At 46.2% G+C, this 18,741-nt stretch overlaps 1 protein-coding gene across 2 annotated transcripts in view; it reads right to left on the bottom strand.

Moving 5' to 3' along the window:
* The window catches only part of Snx3 (sorting nexin 3), a 35,438-nt gene that overhangs the window by 6,881 nt on the left and 9,816 nt on the right, over positions 1-18,741 (bottom strand). For both annotated transcript variants that reach the window (XM_006982764.3, XM_076552385.1), the window contains exon 2: positions 3-98. In XM_006982764.3, the coding sequence (XP_006982826.1) occupies positions 3-98 (96 nt within the window). The remainder of the gene's footprint in view (positions 1-2; positions 99-18,741) is intronic.

Here is an 18,741-nt window from a genome sequence, read left to right on the forward strand (position 1 = left end):
ACCTTGCTCTCTCTCTCTAGTTCACTTCGAAGCCATTCAAAGTCACTGTATCTCCTCCTCACTGTCGATTCCTTCAGCTTGAAGATAGGAAGATTTGTCTGAAACCGAAACAGGCACTCCTAAGTTGAAACACATTAAGGCATTTCCAAAAGGGAGGAAGGTGTCTGCCCTACTGACAACATGGCACACATATACCTTCATGGTTTCTGTAAGGTAATCAAGCACATCACCACCGAGCGCTCTCCCGTCCTCCTTCACAGTTCACTTTGAGACAGTTGTTCCCTAGGCTAATAAGCCTTGACTACCATGCCCTGTGTGTCCAGGTAGGCCATCCTCCTGCCCTGTGTGTCCAGGCAGGCCATCTTCCTGCCCTGTGTAGTCCAGGCAGGCCATCCCCCTGCCCTGTGTATCCAGGTAGGCCATCCCCCTGCCCTGTGTAGTCCAGGTAGGCCATCCTCCTGCCCTGTGTATCCAGGTAGGCCATCCTCCTGCCCTGTGTAGTCCAGGCAGGCCATCCCCCTGCCCTGTGTATCCAGGCAGGCCATCCTCCTGCCCTGTGTGTCCAGGTAGGCCATCCTCCTGCCCTGTGTAGTCCAGGCAGGCCATCCCCCTGCCCTGTGTATCCAGGCAGCCATCCTCCTGCCCTGTATATCCAGGCAGCCATCCTCCTGCCCTGGCCAGGCACTACCCACCCTTCTTTCTGTGGTGCCAGGACTGACCCAGAGCTCTGCATACTGGGCAGAGCTACATCTCCAGTCCAAACTTACAACCTTCCCTTTGGTTTCTCCTTGGAAATCTGTGTGTCTTGAGTATGTGTGAGAGGCCGTGCGAGTGTGTGCGAGGAGAGTGGGTAGGTGTGTGGAGTCTGAACACACATTCTGAGTTATTTCTTTCCTTCTACCTTGTTTTGAGGTAGGGCTTCTTGTTTTATACTAAGCTGTGTATCCTGTATCTGGCCTGCCAGCTGTGAGAGACTCCTACGGCTCCGCCATGCTCGCCACCATGTCACCCAGCTTCTCAGCATGGGTTCCGGACTGAATTCATGTCATCAGCTTGCAGGGCAAGCACTTTGTTTGCTCAACCCTCTTCCTGAACCTTAAATATTACCCTTAACTGCTTTCTTTAAAAATGCCAAAAAAAAGGACAGGGACAGTGTTGTGATTTCTTTAATTATCTCGTAGAAAATTAAGAGACAAACAATCGAACAAAAGCAAACAAACAAACACCACCCCCCTAACAGAAAAAGGCAACTCAGGGGGCTGGAGAGATGGCTCAGCAGTTAAGAGTAAGTACTGCTCTTGCAGAGAACTCAAAGTTTAGCTCCCTGCACCCATTCTGGATGGCTCACAACCACCTGTAATGGGGCTCCAAGAGATCCAATACTGGTCTCTGTGGGCACATACCCATATTCACACATCCTTAAAAAGGGCGATTAAGGGTTGTAGCTCAGTGGTAGAATATGTTCACCTATGTGAGGTTAAAATTAAGTCACAGTAGATAAACTACTCTTATAGAGCCAGATTTTTATAGGAAAAGAGCATATTTAAGAACTGAGAGCCGGGTGGGCGATGGTGGCGCACGCCTTTAATCCCAGCACTCGGGAGGCAGAGGCAGGCGGATCTCTGTGAGTTCGAGGCCAGCCTGGGCTACCAAGTGAGTTCCAGGAAAGGCGCAAAGCTACACAGAGAAACCCTGTCTCGAAAAAACAAACAAACAAACAAAAAAAGAACTGAGAACATAGCCAGTGTGTTAGCACATGCCTTAAATCTCAGCACTCAGGAGGCAAAGCAGGCAGATCTCTGAGTTCAAGGCCAGCTTAGTCTACACAGTAACTTCCAAGATAGCCAGGGATACATGGAGAAGCTCTGTCTCAAAAAAACAAAACAACAAAAAGAACATGATGCCTAGTATGTTGAGGCTAGTCATGATGCAACACAGTTTTTGGACTGCAAAGGCTACTTGTTGCTATTTCTGCCAACTTTTTTTTTGGAGGGGGGGGCAGGGGGTGGAGAGTGGAGGGGTGGTTAGATGTGAAGGCCTCTCTAAATAGCCCTAGATATAATGGAACTTACTCGGCAGACTAGGCTGGTATTGACCTCACAGTTACCTCCCTGTCTGCCTCCCAAGAGCATTGGGATTAAAGGTGTGTGCCCATCCATCTTTTTTTTCCTGGGTGACAAGAAGGTCCCTGGCAGGTAAAAATGCATTTTCTATCAATTCCAAACTCAATCCCTGAACTCACACGGCAGAGGTGAGAACTAACTACTGCAAGCCGTCCTCTGACTTCCACATGGGTACTGGGCATGTCCATGTGTGCACACACAAACAAATAAATGTTAAAAACAAACAAAAACTGGCTGGGGTGCAGCTCAGTGGTAGAGGCTTAACTGGAAAACTGAGGCCCAGGTTCAAGCCCTAGCAGAGGAAAAAAAAAAAAAAAAGCAAGCTACTAAAGCCATTAAAATGATTTTATGGCCAGGCGTGGTGGCGCATGCCTTTAATCCCAGCCCTCGGGAGGCAGAGCTAGGTGGATCTCTGTGAGTTCAAGTCTAGCCTGGTCTATAGAGCCAGATCCAGGACAGGGACCAAAACTACATGGAGAAACCCTGTCTTAAAAAACAAAAGATTTATGACAAAACAACATTAGCAGAAGAAAATGGATGTGAGAATTAAAATTCCTGTACTCAGGAGCAAAGCAGGATGTCAAGTCAAGGTCAACCTGGGACCCACAGAGATGCCTGTCACAAAGTTTACAGAGCTCAGAAATGATTTAGTGTAACAAATGGCAAGCTCTATCAAAATCTCACTACTACCTACTCTCTTGAGTGAATTCTGTTAATTCAGTATTTGCACTTGGGGAACTGTAAACTGTTGAAAAAAAAATTAAGAGGCCCCTGGAGGAAAGACTTCCTGCTTGGTAGATCAAGGCATCATGCTATAGCGTCCATCGCTAAGAAAGTTCTCATCGGCTAATCTTAATGCCACCAGTAAACAGCTGTCACCCAGCAATGAAAGGCTTTCTATTCAGGACCCTGAGCTCCTTCTGCAGTGGTCTCACTTTTTCCAAAGTGTATTAACCTCTCTGTTGTATATCTTAGTGCACGGTGGCTTCTACACATGCTATTGGGCATAACAGTGTATACGTTTCAAGCATGAAACCAAATCTCACAGGAGGTTTAAAAGCACTTGAGTTTTCTTTCCCAGGTAACCACAACATTTGTTCATTGTATTAATGACTAGGAGCAAAATTGCACCTAACAAGACTCTTATTATACTAAAAGTCAAACTTGTATTTAGAGACGCTGGCTTGCTATACAGAGGAGCATTCTCATTCCTCAGAAGGAAAAAACTCAGGTCCCCTGGAGAGCAGGATGATAATTCCCAGAAAGAAAGCACTGGATTATGTCTCTCTAATTTCATCCATTGGCTTTTTAACCAGGTTCACCCTTCCGCATTAAAATATGAAGTCTTTGTAAGTGTCTAAAGACAGAAAGGTCTTTACAGACTGAGTGCTTTCTGCAGGTGAGATTTTACGTTCTGAATTCCCTCCTCTCAAATTACTTTACAAAAGGGATTAACTGCTCTCTTTATTCAGTATGTTAAGATCAAGCCTGTGAAAAGAGGTCCCCAAGAATTTTCATACTTCTGGGTACGGAAGTCTATAAAGTTAATCTCTGAAACAACATATCAAGCTTACAGGTACAATGTTGAGGGAAGAGTGCCAATTCAGCTCACTTTCCCTCCCATTTTCCCTTTTGAACTTTTGACACAATCATGATTATATCTGATTCTCTATAATTGAGTGAGGAATGAGGGGAAAGGCTATATTATAAGCTAGTAGTTTATATATTTGGCAAAGGATCTTTTAGGTTTATTCAGCTGGCTATAATTCTCTTGTACAGTGCTACTCTGGAGTTCTGACAAAGTCTAGTAGGATCTCCGGGCTAGGGTGGAACCAGTGACGGGAGGGGACTTGCCCAGTTCGAACAAGACCCTCTGGCACTCTAAAAACAAACAACTGAATCATCATTTTCCCACTACATTTAGAATACTGAGCTTGAGTAAAACGCCTGTCAGTTTCTCCTAATCAGGTGTAGCGGCATCTAGCAATCCCAGAATTAGAGAGGTCGAGGCAGGAGGGTCAGAAATTCAAAGTGCAACACAGAAAGTTTGAGTCCAGCCTGGGCTACATGTCTCAACAATAGTTTTCCTGGGGCTGGAGAGGCGGCTCAACATTTGGGGACACTGGCTACTCTTCCGGAGGAACCACATTTGGTCCCCAGAACCCACATGGTGGCTCACAGCAGTTCCAGGGGACCCAAAGTCCTCTTCTAACTTATGTGGACAAAAGGCCCACATGGTGTGTACACACACACACACACACACACACACACACACACACACACACACACGGGGGGGGGGGGGTCCCCCGCAGGGGCGGCACAAAACAATCATACACATGAATCTAAAAGGTAAGTTAGAAGATCACTTGAACTTACTTGATCAAAAGAGAAAGAAATAACTGCCATGTTTTTGTATGAACCACTGAACTATCACTACTGGACTGCAAACTCTTGTTTGGCCACTTTCAAATTATTTAATGCTTATAAATGGCCCGAGGCTGGATAGTGCCAAGCTCCCAGCTTCGGAAGACTCATCTATTGTTTACCAAGCATCTGTAAGACAACAGTGCTAAATATGGAATCATTACTTAAATCAATGGATCAAATGCAGTCTTGGCCCTCATGAAACTTATGAGACACCAAGAGAAATAGAAGACAATTAATATAAAACTCTGAGTCTGTGTGGTTAAAGCACCACAAAGAGGACTTGGAGTTCAGTTCATTGACAGAACCTTGTCTAGTATGTTCAAGGTCCTGGGACCGATCCCAGTACAGCCCGCCCCCAGCGGGGCCCCACCCCCACCCCGCCCCGCCCCCACCTCCTCAACCGAACTATCTATACACCAAAATCACTTAAGAAGGGAAACAACAGAAGCAGAAACTAAGTGAGCGATTTGGCCAGGGTGACGACAAGTGGGACAGGGACTCACTCTGCCGCCCCAGCTGGTCCCGACTTCTCCCTCCCTGCAGAGCTCTCCTCCGTCAGCTCCCTAGTCTTGGGGTTTTATTTATTTATTTATTTATTTATTTATTTATTTATTTATTTATTTATTTATTTATTTATTTTTCGAGACAGGGTTTCTCTGCGTAGCTTTGCGCCTTTCCTGGAGCTCACTTGGTAGCCCAGGCTGGCCTTGAACTCACAGAGATCCGCCTGGCTCTGCCTCCCGAGTGCTGGGATTAAAGGCGTGCGCCACCAACGCCCGGCTTTATTTTATTTATTTTTGAGAGTTTTCTTTTGACTGTGTGTGCTCGTGAGTGTGGGTGCATGTGCCCAGAAGCCAGAGGTACTGGACTCCCTGGAGCTGGAGTTACAGTTTTGCGTTTCCCAATGTGGGCGCTGGGAACCCGACCAGTCTTCTGAAGGAGCACGTGTGCTCTGAGTCACAGGGGTGAATCTGGAAGGTGGGGTGTGGTCGTGAATTAAAATAATCACTGTTTGGTAAAGATCTTCTATGATCGAAACAACTTAGCTTTTAGGTGGTTCTAGGCTGCCCTGACATGGGGGCTGGGATCCAAATGCAGGTCCTCTGCCAGAGCAGTGTATGTTCTTAACTGCTGAGCCATCTCTCCAGCCCTCCTAACTCTTAGCACTTGGTTCCATCCTGACAGTCAGACATTTGGGCAGGGATGCCAATGCTTTCTGAGGACCCCACTTCAGGTGTGCTCACAGGGCACGGGTTTACGGTAAGGTAGAGGCGGCCTTGCCCGACTTCTCCAGTGGAGGTAACTTCGTCTCCTTCCCATTCCCCTCTCTCTGTCCCCAACCTCTGCCCTATTTCCTGAGCCGGGCTTGAGTCTAGGGCTGTCCACTTCTAGGTAAGAACTAGATCACCCCGCTGCTACCCAGGCCTTTCAAGCATCTTTCCCCTTCCTCTAAAATCTGTTCTTTATACTGCTCAAGACTTGCAAAACTAACGGAGAACAAAATGAATTCTGCTTTTTGGAAAAACTACACATTTGGGTGAATTTGCCCAAATGTTTTTTATCAGTACTTAGGACTGAACACAATACAGGCCCTTGCATGCTACACATACATTCATTACACCACCAATCCATGTGCCTGCTTTTAACCTAACACAGACACTAGTTTTGACTGCAGAAAGGGGCCATTCCCTGGCAGACACTATGTGACTAAACAGACTGTTTTATGTTCACAATCTGTTGACTCGGCATAGGGTACGCGATGAGGTATTGTAGGGTGATAGGTACATCTATGTATCATCTTGCCTATTCATTTGCAAGTTGAAAACTGAATTCATCTTAGCTCATGAAAAAGATGGACTAGATTACAAAACCATGGAACACAGAGAAAACTAGAAAACCAAGTAGGGCATGATGGTGCACGCCTACAATCCCAGTGTGTGGGCAGGAGAGGAAGAGGATGAGGAGTTTGGACATAAAGCAAATTTGAGACCAGTCTGGGCTACACGAGACCTGTCTCAAAGACCAAAAGAAAACTAGAAAAGAACAAGAACCAAAGCCAGAAGAGAACTGTGCAGTGCCGTCTTTTGCTGGTAATGTACTTCAAACAACACCAGAAACAAAACAGTGACCATGTTAGAAAAGATCTATGTGCCTGTACTTTTAATCTGCTACTTACAGAAACCAGCCATTTTTTTCCCAGAGAAACTGTATTATTTATTGATCACATGGGTGAGATCATCAGGACTCCAAATGGACAGTGGCAGGACAAATTTTTGAAAGCACGGTACAGAGATCTAAAACAAGTGCTCTCTTTGAGTCTAAGCACAGTACGTTCCCATTACTGTCTTACACACTTCCACGGGCTGACCTCCTGAAGTCAGCAGCTCACACACACCCTATATGTAACCTGATTACCACTGATACTAAGCAGAAAACCAAGCTTTAAAATGCCTTCGACTGAATATAGCTTAACAATAGATAGCAGAAAAATGTTTACCGGGTGTTTCTAGTATTTCTTCAGACAGTGTCACGTGTGCATTTGAAAAAACTGGCAACAACATCAAAAGCACACTCGACAGAGCACACTCTATCCAGCCACTCCTAAGAGAGTAAGTGGATGCCCCTCCAGGCTCTCATTCAGCAGTGGTTTCTTCAAATATCTGCATTAGAGATAAAGGATAAGATGCAGCCTAAGCCATTACCTCGCCCTCCAGTACTCTCGATGCTTGTTTTACCCAATCTGGAACAGCATGAATAACCAGAGATATGGTTTATAACCTAGATGAACTCCTAAATATGGCTGGAGAGAAGTCACTTAAGTGAAGAATAAGCTTTTAGTCTGAAGAACCTTTGAAATGGAGATTGTGAGTAGACCAACGTATTTAGTTTCTTTCTTTCTTCTTTTTTAAACACTAAGGACATGGCCTTCCAATGATACAATTCCTCATTATTTTAAGGAAGTATCCTTTATGGTATAACTTCCAAAAAGGACAACAAAGAGTTATTTAAACTAGTTTAATGCATAAACCAAGTAATTCCATATACTCTTCCCACTTTGTTCATATTCTTCACTTGTGAATTGCCAAGAACATGGAAGGTGTTCAAATAACAACTTTTAACAGAAGTGTATAGTAAGTAATTGCACTGTAAAAGAAAATCATATACATGTTTACAAACAAGCACACAATTCTACAGACTGATGGTGGGAGAAACAGGTCTACTAATTAACATGCCAGTAAATACTCTAACTTTTTTGCACATTTTATATGTATAAAGCTTTAAAATTTGTATTTAACGCATATCTTTCCAACTTGCCCAACCCTAAGAAGCATCCCCAGAAGTGACTGCCACGTAGAAGCACTTCAAACAGTCTGGGGAGTAGTGGTTTGGTTACCTTCCTGTAGCTGTGATAAAACACAATGACTAAAAGCAACTTACGGAATAAAGAGCTGAGGTGGGCTCAGGGTTTGAGAGGCCAAGAGTCCATCACGGCAGGAAGGCTGGGCATCAGACAGCAGGCACAGTGGCAGACAGGGCTCTGAGGGCTCCCCCACCCTCACCCCCCGCTCCCCCCCCCAGGGTCTCCCTGTGTAGACCAGGCCCACAGAGCCCTGTCTGCCCCTGGCTCAAGTGCTGGATCAAAGGCCTGGGCCACTATGCCCAGCCAGGAGAGCTCACATCTTGAACCACAAGCACAGGGCAGAGAGAACAAACTGGAAGGAGCTTGAAGTTCACTCCAAATGACACACCTCCTCTACCAAGTCTGCACCACCTAAACCCACCCCAAAAGGGGCACCCACTGGTAAAATGTGAACATGCCCATGGGGATAGATAGATAGGGCCGTTTCTCATTCAAACTCAACATCAAACTGATTCTGACTTAGCTGAGATGAATATGAACAATATTTTGCTCTGGAAAGGATAATGATCCAGAATACAATGAGAAATGTGAACTGGGAATGGTATGCAAAAATCATTGTAATCTATAGTGTAAAAACAGGGGGAAAGAATATACTTAGATCTTAAAATTATTGAATATACTATATTCTTAGGGAATCACAAGACTGAATAGCTAATACAATTCTGAGAAAGGAAAAAGTTGGAGACATCACACTTTCTGATCTACATAATCAAAAGTGTATGGGCTGGCCAGACAACTCAATGGGTAAAGGCACTTTGCTGCCAAAGCCTGACCATGGGAGTTTGACCCTCAGAAACCACATGGGGGAGAGAGCTGACTCAGTAAACTGTCCTCTGACCTGCACATCTGTGCCACAGCTCAGGTGCACACACACTCACACAACTGTCCTCTGACCTGCACATCTGTGCCACAGCTCAGGTGCACACACACTCACACAACTGTCCTCTGACCTGCACATCTGTGCCACAGCTCAGGTGCACACACACTCACACAACTGTCCTCTGACCTGCACATCTGTGCCACAGCTCAGGTGCACACACACTCACACAACCGTCCTCTGACCTGCACATCTGTGCCACAGCTTAGGTGCACACACACTCACACATAAATAAGTACCTTTTAAAAATGAAAAATAGGGGGCCCAGCGTGGTAGTGCACGCCTTTAATCCCAGCACTCAGGAGGCAGAGGCAGGCAGATCTCTGAGTTTGAGGCCAGCCTGGTCTACAAAGTGAGTTGCAGGACAGCCAGGGCTACACAGAGAAACTCTGTCTCGAACCACCCCCCAAAAAATGCAAAAAAGGGAGAGGAGGGGCAGGGAGCCAAGTAAATGGAGCCCAGAAATAAATTTAAAAATATGGTTAACTATTTTTACAATGGGTAAAAAGAAACAAAGGGAAATAAGCCTCTTGAATAAACTGTGCCAGGCAAGTTGGATTTGTTTATTTAAAAGAATGAGACTTGCCCTGCAAGATGGTTCAGTGTTCAATTTCTAGAACTCTCATGTGAAGGTTCTAGAAGGAAGAAACAGAGTCCACAAAATCCCTTTAAGTCCACATGGGAACTATGGCGTGTGTATGCTCCTACATAGAGTAGATGGTCCTCTTCTGGCTCCGTGCACATGCTTGGGCACACATATCTTCACAGTGCACATGTACCACATCATTCACCCACCCACCAAAACCAATGTAAGATCTTTCATCTTCAAGATATGGAGCATGGGGGCTGGAGAGGTGGCTCAGTAGTTAAGAGCACTGACTACTACTCTTCCAGAGGTCCTGAGTTCAATTCCCAGCATGAAAGAAATGTATAAAGTAAAAAGAGGGTTGGGGTAGACCTTAGTGATAGAGCAGTTGTCTAGCACAGGCCTTGGATCTGCTACTGCTACCCTGCTGGAGTGAGCTCAATCAAGCCTCTTCACAAAAACCAATAATAAGCCGGCTGGTGGTGGTGCACGCCTTTAATCCCAGCACTCGGGAGGCAGAGCCAGGTGGATCTCTGTGAGTTCGAGGCCAGCCTGGTCTACAGAGTGAGTTCCAGGACAGCCAGGACTGTTACACAGAGAAACCCTGTCTCAGAAAACCAAACAACAACAACAACAAAGAGTAAGTAAGAGACTGTTGAGTGCACCAGGGTTGGGGGAGGAAGCTCAAGGCAGAGAACCCTAACACAGGAACCCTCAGCCTGAGTCAGGCTCGGGAACACCATGGGAGAGGGGGTGTGGGAGGACAGAGGGCTAAAAGAAGGGGTGGGGTGCTTTGGAATGCTGCCTTGCTGGCACTGATGGCCACGGCATTCTCAGCAGGTCTGAGACAAGACCTGGACAAGACTGGGTTCCCCAACATTCCATCATGGAAAAGCTCATGCAGGTCTGAGACAAGACCTGGACAAGACTGGGTTCCCCAACTTTCCACCATGGAAAAGCTCATGCAGGTCTGAGACAAGACCTGGACAAGACTGGGTTCCCCAACATTCCATCATGGAAAAGCTCATGCAGGTCTGAGACAAGACCTGGACAAGACTGGGTTCCCCAACATTCCATCATGGAAAAGCTCAGCAGGCCCTGTATTCTCTGAGGATTTACAGGTGTTAACATTGCTGGGGAATGGGGAAGGTTCAGGAAGCCCTCACCGAGGACCTTTAGGCAGTTCATTAATGGTAGCTGGGGAAGGCAGGTATTTCTTTTCAGTGTGCAGCCAATGGTATGTTGTCCATGTTCCTATAAAGAATCTCTTACCCATGCTCTTGTAAATAACTAATTAAACTCTCTTACCCATGCTCTTGTAAATAACTAATTAAACAAATCAGGAACATGAAAGTAGAAGGGGGCCTCATTAGGAAAAGAAAAAAATAGGAGGGACAAGAGAGGGTAATGGGAAGTGAATATGATCAAAATACATTACGTACATGTATAAAATATCATGAAACCCATTATTAAGTAAAATTAATATATGCCAATAAAAACTAAAAATAACTGGGTACAGTGGTACATGACTTTAATCCTAGCACATTAGGATGTCTTCAATTACTTACATTTTTTGTTATTTTCTGTGTATGAGTGGTATGTATGTATGTATGTATGTATGTATGTACGTACGTACGTATATGTACCACCTTGTGCCTGGTGCCTGGGGGACCAGAAAACAGAGCATCAGATCCCCAGGAACTGGAATTATAGATAGTTGTGAGCCACCACATGAGTGCTGAGAATCAAGGCCAGGTCCTCTGGAAGAACAGCCAGTGCTCTAACCACTGAGCCATCTCTCCAGCCCTGTCAATCACCTTTTCTCCTTTGAAGCAGGGTCTCTGACTCTGGAGTCTGCCCGCTTCTCTGCTGAGCTCAGACACCTGCCCCACCGCCAGCTGTCCGGTGGCTGGTGGAGAGCAGGACTAGGTCGCTATGCTTGCAGGCCAGTGCTTTATCCACTGAGCCGGCTCCAGCTTCAGACACAGTCTTTGTTCTTTTGACTTTTCCAGACAGGGCTTCTGTGTAACGGTCCTGGCTGTCCTGGACCTCATTTTATAGAGCAGGTGGGCCCAAACTCAGAGTCTGAGGCATGCATCACTATACCCAGTGTGTGTGCGTGTGTGCGTGTGCGTGTGTGTAAACAGAGTCTCTCTATGTAGTTTTGGTGCCTGTCCTGGATCTTGCTCTGTAGCCCAGGCTGGCCTCGAACTGACAGAGATCCGCCTGGCTCTGCCTCCTAAGTGCTGGGATTAAAGGCGTGCGCCACCACTGCCTAGCTATATCTAGTATTTTTTAAAGCCCCGGCTATACCCAGCATTTTTTTTTTTTAAGTTTTTTCCTTGGATTTCATTACACACACACACACACACACACACACACACACACACACACACGCAAGTGTGTATGTTATTTTTTTCTAATGTGTATGTATGTCATGTGTGCAAGTGGGCACATGTATGTCTGGAGGCCAGGAGGGCAGTGGACCCCTTGTAGCTGGCATTATAAGCAGAAAGCCTCCACACTCCATGAGCGCTGGAAAGGCAAATCGAGTCTCCGGAAGAGCAGCAAGTGCTCACTCAGCCATCTCTCTAGGCGGATACTCAACTTTTTTTTTTTTTAATGAGGAAAAAAAGGTTTGTTTTTTTCAGTCTGAACACAGATATGCTAGGCAAGTGCTCTGTAACTGAGCTCTATCCCCAATGGGGGTGGGGTGGGGAGAGGGGACAGATAAATATCAAGACAGGGTATCCTGTATCCTAGACTGGTCTCAAAGTTACTACACAACTGAAGATGACTTGACGTTTTTAGGTGGTACTAGGGATTACACTCAGGATTGCCAGCTGAGCTACCTCTCCTGCCCTGAACATGAACTTCTCATCATCTGTTCTGCTGGATTACAGATTTGGCCTGGTTTATGCGGTGGTAGGGATCAGACTCAGAATTTTGTACATGCTAGGCAAGCACTGTTATCTATTGAGGCCCATCCCCAGACTCCCAAAGAAAAGTATTTTCAGAATTCTTGGCCAAATATCTTGGCTTACTAGAAGGAAAGGGACAAAAGCCAATGATGCTAGACAGCTGGAGAAGAAGTGACATAAAGCTGCGACCTTCCGATCAAGGTTCAGAATTAGCTTCAGGCCTAGTCAGACCTTACTGAGTCTTTGAGGCTGCGGGCACCATTATCATTAGCTCTCTGTTGCTCCTGGAACATCTTATGAGGAACTCAACACCTTCCAAAAACTCAGGTTTACTATCTTTAAAGGAGTTAGCTTGAAGGGCTGGAGAGATGGCTGCTCTTCCAGAGGATCTGGGTTTAATTCCCAGCACGCACACGGCAGCTCACAACTGCCTGAAACCCCAGTTCTAGGGGTCTGACAAAACACCAATGCACATAAAAAGTTTTAAAAATCATTAAAAAGGTAAAAACAAAACTTAAAAAAAGAGGTTAGTTCTAAAATCAGTGTCACTGACTTTCTTTGGATGATCCAGGGGAAAACCCCTTTTAGCGTTCTAGTTTCTAGAGGCTGACTGCACCCCTTAGCCCTGGCAACCTCTCCCATCTTCAGATCAGCAATCCCATCACTTCAACCTCTATTAGTATGAATGAGGTCAACACAATCAAGGCTACACGGGGCAGACCTACAACAGACATGGTGAGAGACTGAAAAGGCGTGTCCACTAAAATCAGGAAGACGGCCCGCTCTGTTCTTATTCAATACAGCACTGCAAGCCTTAACCAGAGCAGTGAGTGAGACAAGAGGAAGAAGCCTTAACCAGAGCAGTGAGTGAGACAAGAGGAAGAAGCCTTAACCAGAGCAGTGAGTGAGACAAGAGGAAGAAGCAGGGGGATAGAAAAATAGGAAGCGAAGGGGTTCAATTATTGCTATTTGCAGACAACACAATCCTCCACAAAAGCCTCTAAAGACTCCAGCAGGAAACTCAGATAATACTTTCTGTGAAGTAGCAGGATACAAAATCAGCATACAAAAATAAGGAGCTTTTTAGTACAGCAATAATGAACCTGCTGACAAAGAAATCAGGAAAAAAAATCCCACTTATAAGAGCTTCAAAAAACAAAACAAACCAACAAGCTAGGAATAAGCTAGGTAGCCAGGAACAGTGGTGGCGCACACCTGTAATCCAGGGGCAGGAGGAGGATCTCTGTGAGTTCAAGCCAGCCTGGTCTATGCAGGGAGTTCCGAGACAGCCAGAGCTACACAGTGAGACTTCCTTAAAAAGACAAAGGGGTGGGGAGGGGGTGATCGAGGAGGTGGAAGATTGCTACAAAGAAACTTTAAACACCAAAGAAATTGAAGACGACCCCAGGAGATGTTAAGAGCACCTATGTTCACAAATCGGTGTGATCACTATTGTGAAAGCGGCCCTAGTACCAAAAGCACACAGAGTTACTGAAATCCCCATCAAGATGTCAAAAAGATTCCTCACAGAACTAGAGACAATCTCAAGCTTCACACGAAACAGGAACAACCCCAAACAGCCGAAGCACCCCTTAGCAGAAAGCTATGCTGCAGCCACCCATCCCAATGCTGAACCCAATCACACCAGAGCCAGGAACAAGACACCACGGACCCAGCCCAGGCAGACAGGCAGAGCAAGGATGACAGCCACAGCTCCAGACACCTGCTCTCTGACAAACAGATGATGCCGGGGAAACGCATCAGATGTGCACATGTCAAAGATGCACCTAGAACGCTCTCTCAGCCTGCACAAAATCACCACAGAGCGAATATATGACTTGAAACGCAAACTGCTAGAGCGGTGGTTCTCAACCTGTGGGTCGTGACCCCTCTGGGTAGGGGTCGAATGCCCTTTCACGGGGGTTTCCTAAGACCATCTGTATATCAGATATTTACGTTACGATTCATAACAATAGCAAAATCACAGTTATGAAGTAGCAATGAACATTTTTATGGTTGGGGGGTCACCACAGCATGAGAAGCTGTGTTAAGGGTCCCAGCATTAGGAAGGTTGAGTACCACGGCACTAGAGGAAACACCTGTAAAACATTTCAAGATTTAGGCAGACCCAGACTTTCTAAAAAAGACTCCAACAATGAAGGAAACAATTCTAATAATTGGCAAGTAGGATGGAATGGAATTAAAAACTAAAAAAAAAAAAAAATTTGTTTGTTTTTTGTTTTTTGAAACAGGGTTTCTCTGTGTAGTTTTGGTGCCTGTCCTGGATCTCGCTCTGTAGCCCAGGCTGTCCTCGAACTCACCGAGATCCATCCACCTGGCTCTGCCTCCCGAGTGCTAGGATTAAAAGCGTGTGCCACCACCGCCTGGCAATAAAAATATTTTTATGTGAGCTGTTTGTCCGCATAGATGTCTCTGCACCACATGTGTGTCTGGAGTCTCTGGAGGTAGAAGAAGGAAGGCATCTGATCCCCTGGATCTGGAGTTAAATGTGGCTGTAAGCTGCCACATGGGAAATGAATCGGGGTCCTCTCAAGAGCAAGTGCTCTTAACCACTGAGCCATTTCTCTGCCACGTTAAAAGATTCTTGACTGGGGACAAGATGCTTGCCTGATATACCTGAGGCTTCCGATTTAATCTCCAATACCACAAATAAAATAAAATAGCTTCTCCCTCTGGGCGGAGTTGGCACACGCCTTTAATTCCAGCACCGGGGAGGCGGATCTCTGAGTTCAAGGCCAGCCTGGTCTACAGAGCAGATCCAGGACAGGCACCAAAGCTACACAGAGAAACCCTGTTTCAAAAAACCAAAAAAAGAAAGAGAGACAGAGAGAGAGAAAAGGAAGGAAGGAAGGAAGGAAGGAAGGAAGGAAGGAAGGAAGGAAGGAAGGAAGGAAGGAAGGAAGGAAGGAAGGAAGGAATTGCTTCTCCCAGCAAAGAAAATCACCACAGTGAAAAGACAGCTTATAGAAGAAAAAGCTTTGCCAACTATACATTTCACTTGGAATTAATATGTATAAAGAACCCCAATTTTTTTTCTCATTTTGCCATGTGTGAGGGTACACACCTTTAGTCCCAGCACTCGGGAGGCAGAAGCAGGCAGATCTGAGTTTGATGCTAGAACTCACAAAGTTAGTTCTAAGGCAGCCTTGTCTATACACCAAGAAATCCTGTCTCAAAAAACAAAACAAAAAAAATTTCTTTTTCATTTTAAACAAGTTTATTTAAACAGGAAGATGCTTGGCTCAATAAGAGTATTACCTAGGATTCATGGGTTAAGACATTTTAACAATTTATTATTTTTTGTCTTATGTGTATGGACATTTTCCCTTCGTGTATATGGATACCACTTGCATGTCTGGTGCCTGTTAAGGCCAGAAGATGACACTGAACTCATGGAACTGGAGTTACAGTTGTGAGCCACCATGTGGCTGCTGGGAATTGAACCCGGGTCCTCTGGAAGGGCGGTCAGTGCTCTTAACCTCCAAGCCATCTCTCCAGCCCGGATTCATGATTTTTTGAAAAGAGTAATTTACCCCTCCTTAAAAACAAATTGCAACCTGGCGGGGGTGGTGGCAGCAGCAATGAATGGCTGCACCTTTAATCCCAGCACTCAGGAGGCTGAGTTCGAGGCCAGCCTGGTCTACAAAGCTAGTTTAAAAAAAAAAAAAAGCAAGCCCCCCCCCCAAAAAAAAAACCCAAGATTGCTCTACATGTAGGAGCTATTTACAAAAGTTATAGAATCATCCTTGGTTTTACAATGATAAATAGAAAACATTAAAATTCTCCAGGAATAAGGTATGAGGATTTTTATGTGTTGGATAAGAGACAATGAGAACAAAAGAGCCACTGGAATACAAAGGTAATGGTTGAAGCAGCATGCCACTAAATGGCGCTGGTTTAAAGAAGCAGTACTTTCCCCATACGACCATCACCACTTAATGCTAACCAAAACGAACAGTAGCCATCTAGTTAAATAGATAAAAAGTGTAGCACGCGTGTGCACACACGCAAGCTATTTTATGTCTGGTAAGAGAACAGGGAAGGGAAATGAGAGGCAGAAAGCCATTCTGCAGTACTGAGGCCGGGGACCCAACTGCACTTCCTGCCCACGCACCCTCCTCTGTAACGACCTTCAGGAGTCAAGCAGCCGGTCCCCTCACCTCTCGGTCCCCTCACCTGCTTCTGTCTCATCCCCCATTTGCAGCTGTGCAGATCTGGCCGCTCCACAGACCGACTGCCCATCCAACTGGAAACGATCTGTCTGTTCACTAAGTAGCATGTGCCTCCTAACCAGAACCGTCTGCCCACCACGCCAAGTTAATACAACCACGGTTCTCAGTCCTGACCCTCCCCACCAGCCTCCCTAGATGAAGCTCCACAAAAGAGGGAGCTGGGAGCACTGAAGGAACCTCCGAGGCAGCACCAGGAGCACAGGAAGCAGCAGCCGTGGGCACGTGTTGTGGGTACGTGTCACGGTCCCTCCTTTCACCCAGCATAGGAACTCCAACAATTCAACACCAAGAACCAACTCAACCAACCAGCAGACAGTCAATAAACTGAAAAGACAGCTCTCAAAGACAGAAATACGAACAGCCAATGAAACGTCCAACATCCTCAACTATCAGGAACACAACTGTGAGGGCCAGGGAGATGGCTGAGCAGGTAAAGGCACTTGCCCCCACACCTGACGCCCTGACTTCAATCGCCAGGACCACAGGGAAAGCATGGCTTACGTGTACCAAAACCGACACATGCATAAAATAAATTGTAAAAACTGCTCTGAGATTCCATCTCACCCCAGTCAGAATGGCTGTCATGAAAAAAAGAAATGTGTAACAAGGACACGGAGTGAAGAGGAACCCTTCTCCACTGATGGGAGAATGGAAACTGGTGCAGTCACTGGGTGTTAGAGCAGGGAGGTCCATCAGTGAAGTGATGGGGCCCTCCGTCAGCACACCAGAAGCAGTGGCACGATGCCCAACCTCGAGTGCGCAGAAACAGCCTTGGTGGACAGAAACAGATGCACGGATAAACAAAATGTGGTACTTACAGGCAGCAGAATCAGAAACGGAACTGTGTTGCGAGATCTAAGCTGGACTCAGGAAGACAAATACCACTCTCTCCCATGGGTGAGAAGATCTAAGTGTATTTGTGTGTGTGTGTGGGGGGACATGGAAGCGGAAAAGGGACTATGAGCAGGAGGAGGTCTGAAGGGAGAGGAGTGAACCAGAGGAAGAGAGGTCATGTGAAGAAGAGGCACAAGGGAAGAGCTTTTTTTTTTTTTGGTTTTTCAAGACAGGGTTTCTCTGTGTAGCTTTTGGCGTCTGTCCTGGAACTCTCTTTGTAGACCAGGCTGGCCTCGAACTCACTGAGATCAGCCTGGCTCTGCCTCCCAAGCGCTGGGATTAAAGGCGTGCGCCATGGAAGGGGGCCAAGGAGAGGAGGAGACAAGACAAAAAATATAGGGCAGAGCACGGTCTCAGTAGACAGTGACAAGGGGTCTTGGGGAACCGAATGGTCAGAATCCCCCATATTCTAGGACCCAGGCAGGGAAGGACAGAAAACAGAGGTGCTCCCTCTACTGGCCTGTCTTCTGCACTCACCCTCCTGGCCGACTTAGTCCTCACTACACATTATGCACATTTTCACCGTGCGCAGGACGTTGGAATTGAAATTACCCCCACCTCCAGTCTACACTGAAGTGTGTGTGCACTCTGGTTCATGCGGAGGTCAGGGGTCAATCTTTTTGTTTTGTTTGAGACAGGCTCTCTCTGTACAGCCCTGGCTGTCCTGGAACTTGCTCTGTAGACCAGGCTGGCCTTGAACTCAAGAGATCTGCCTGCCTCTGTCTCTGCTGGGATTAAAGGTGTGCACCAGCAACATCAGACCAGAGGCCAATCTCGAGTACTGCTCCTCAGGATCCATCTACGATGGAGACAGGAGTCTCTCACCAGGACGTAGGCCTCTCAGATCAGGCTGGGCTGGCCAGCTGGGCTAGCTCCACCTCCCCAGCGCCATCATGACTAACTTTGTACATGGGTACCAGAGGGTAACTCAGTTAACTATGATGGGAAGGGGTGTGTGTGTGTGTGTGTGTGTGTGTGTGTGTGTGTGTGTGTGTGCGTGTGAGAGAGAGGGGGGGGGCGGGGAGAGAATATGTCCAGCCCAAGCTTTTCAGGGCTACTCATCTTTCAGTCAAGCATCTAATATAATACATGTTCATCTACTGGATTGTTTTGGGAAAACAAAAACAAAACTGTATAGATGTAACCAACCGTCTTATTAAATAAGAAACACAGAAACAATGTAAAAGAGAAAGCCGAGAGGTCAGAGCTCAGAGCTAAAATCTCACCCTTCCTCCTGCT

Source organism: Peromyscus maniculatus, chromosome 16, assembly GCF_049852395.1.
Source record: "Peromyscus maniculatus bairdii isolate BWxNUB_F1_BW_parent chromosome 16, HU_Pman_BW_mat_3.1, whole genome shotgun sequence".
NCBI classification, from domain to species: domain Eukaryota; kingdom Metazoa; phylum Chordata; class Mammalia; order Rodentia; family Cricetidae; genus Peromyscus; species Peromyscus maniculatus.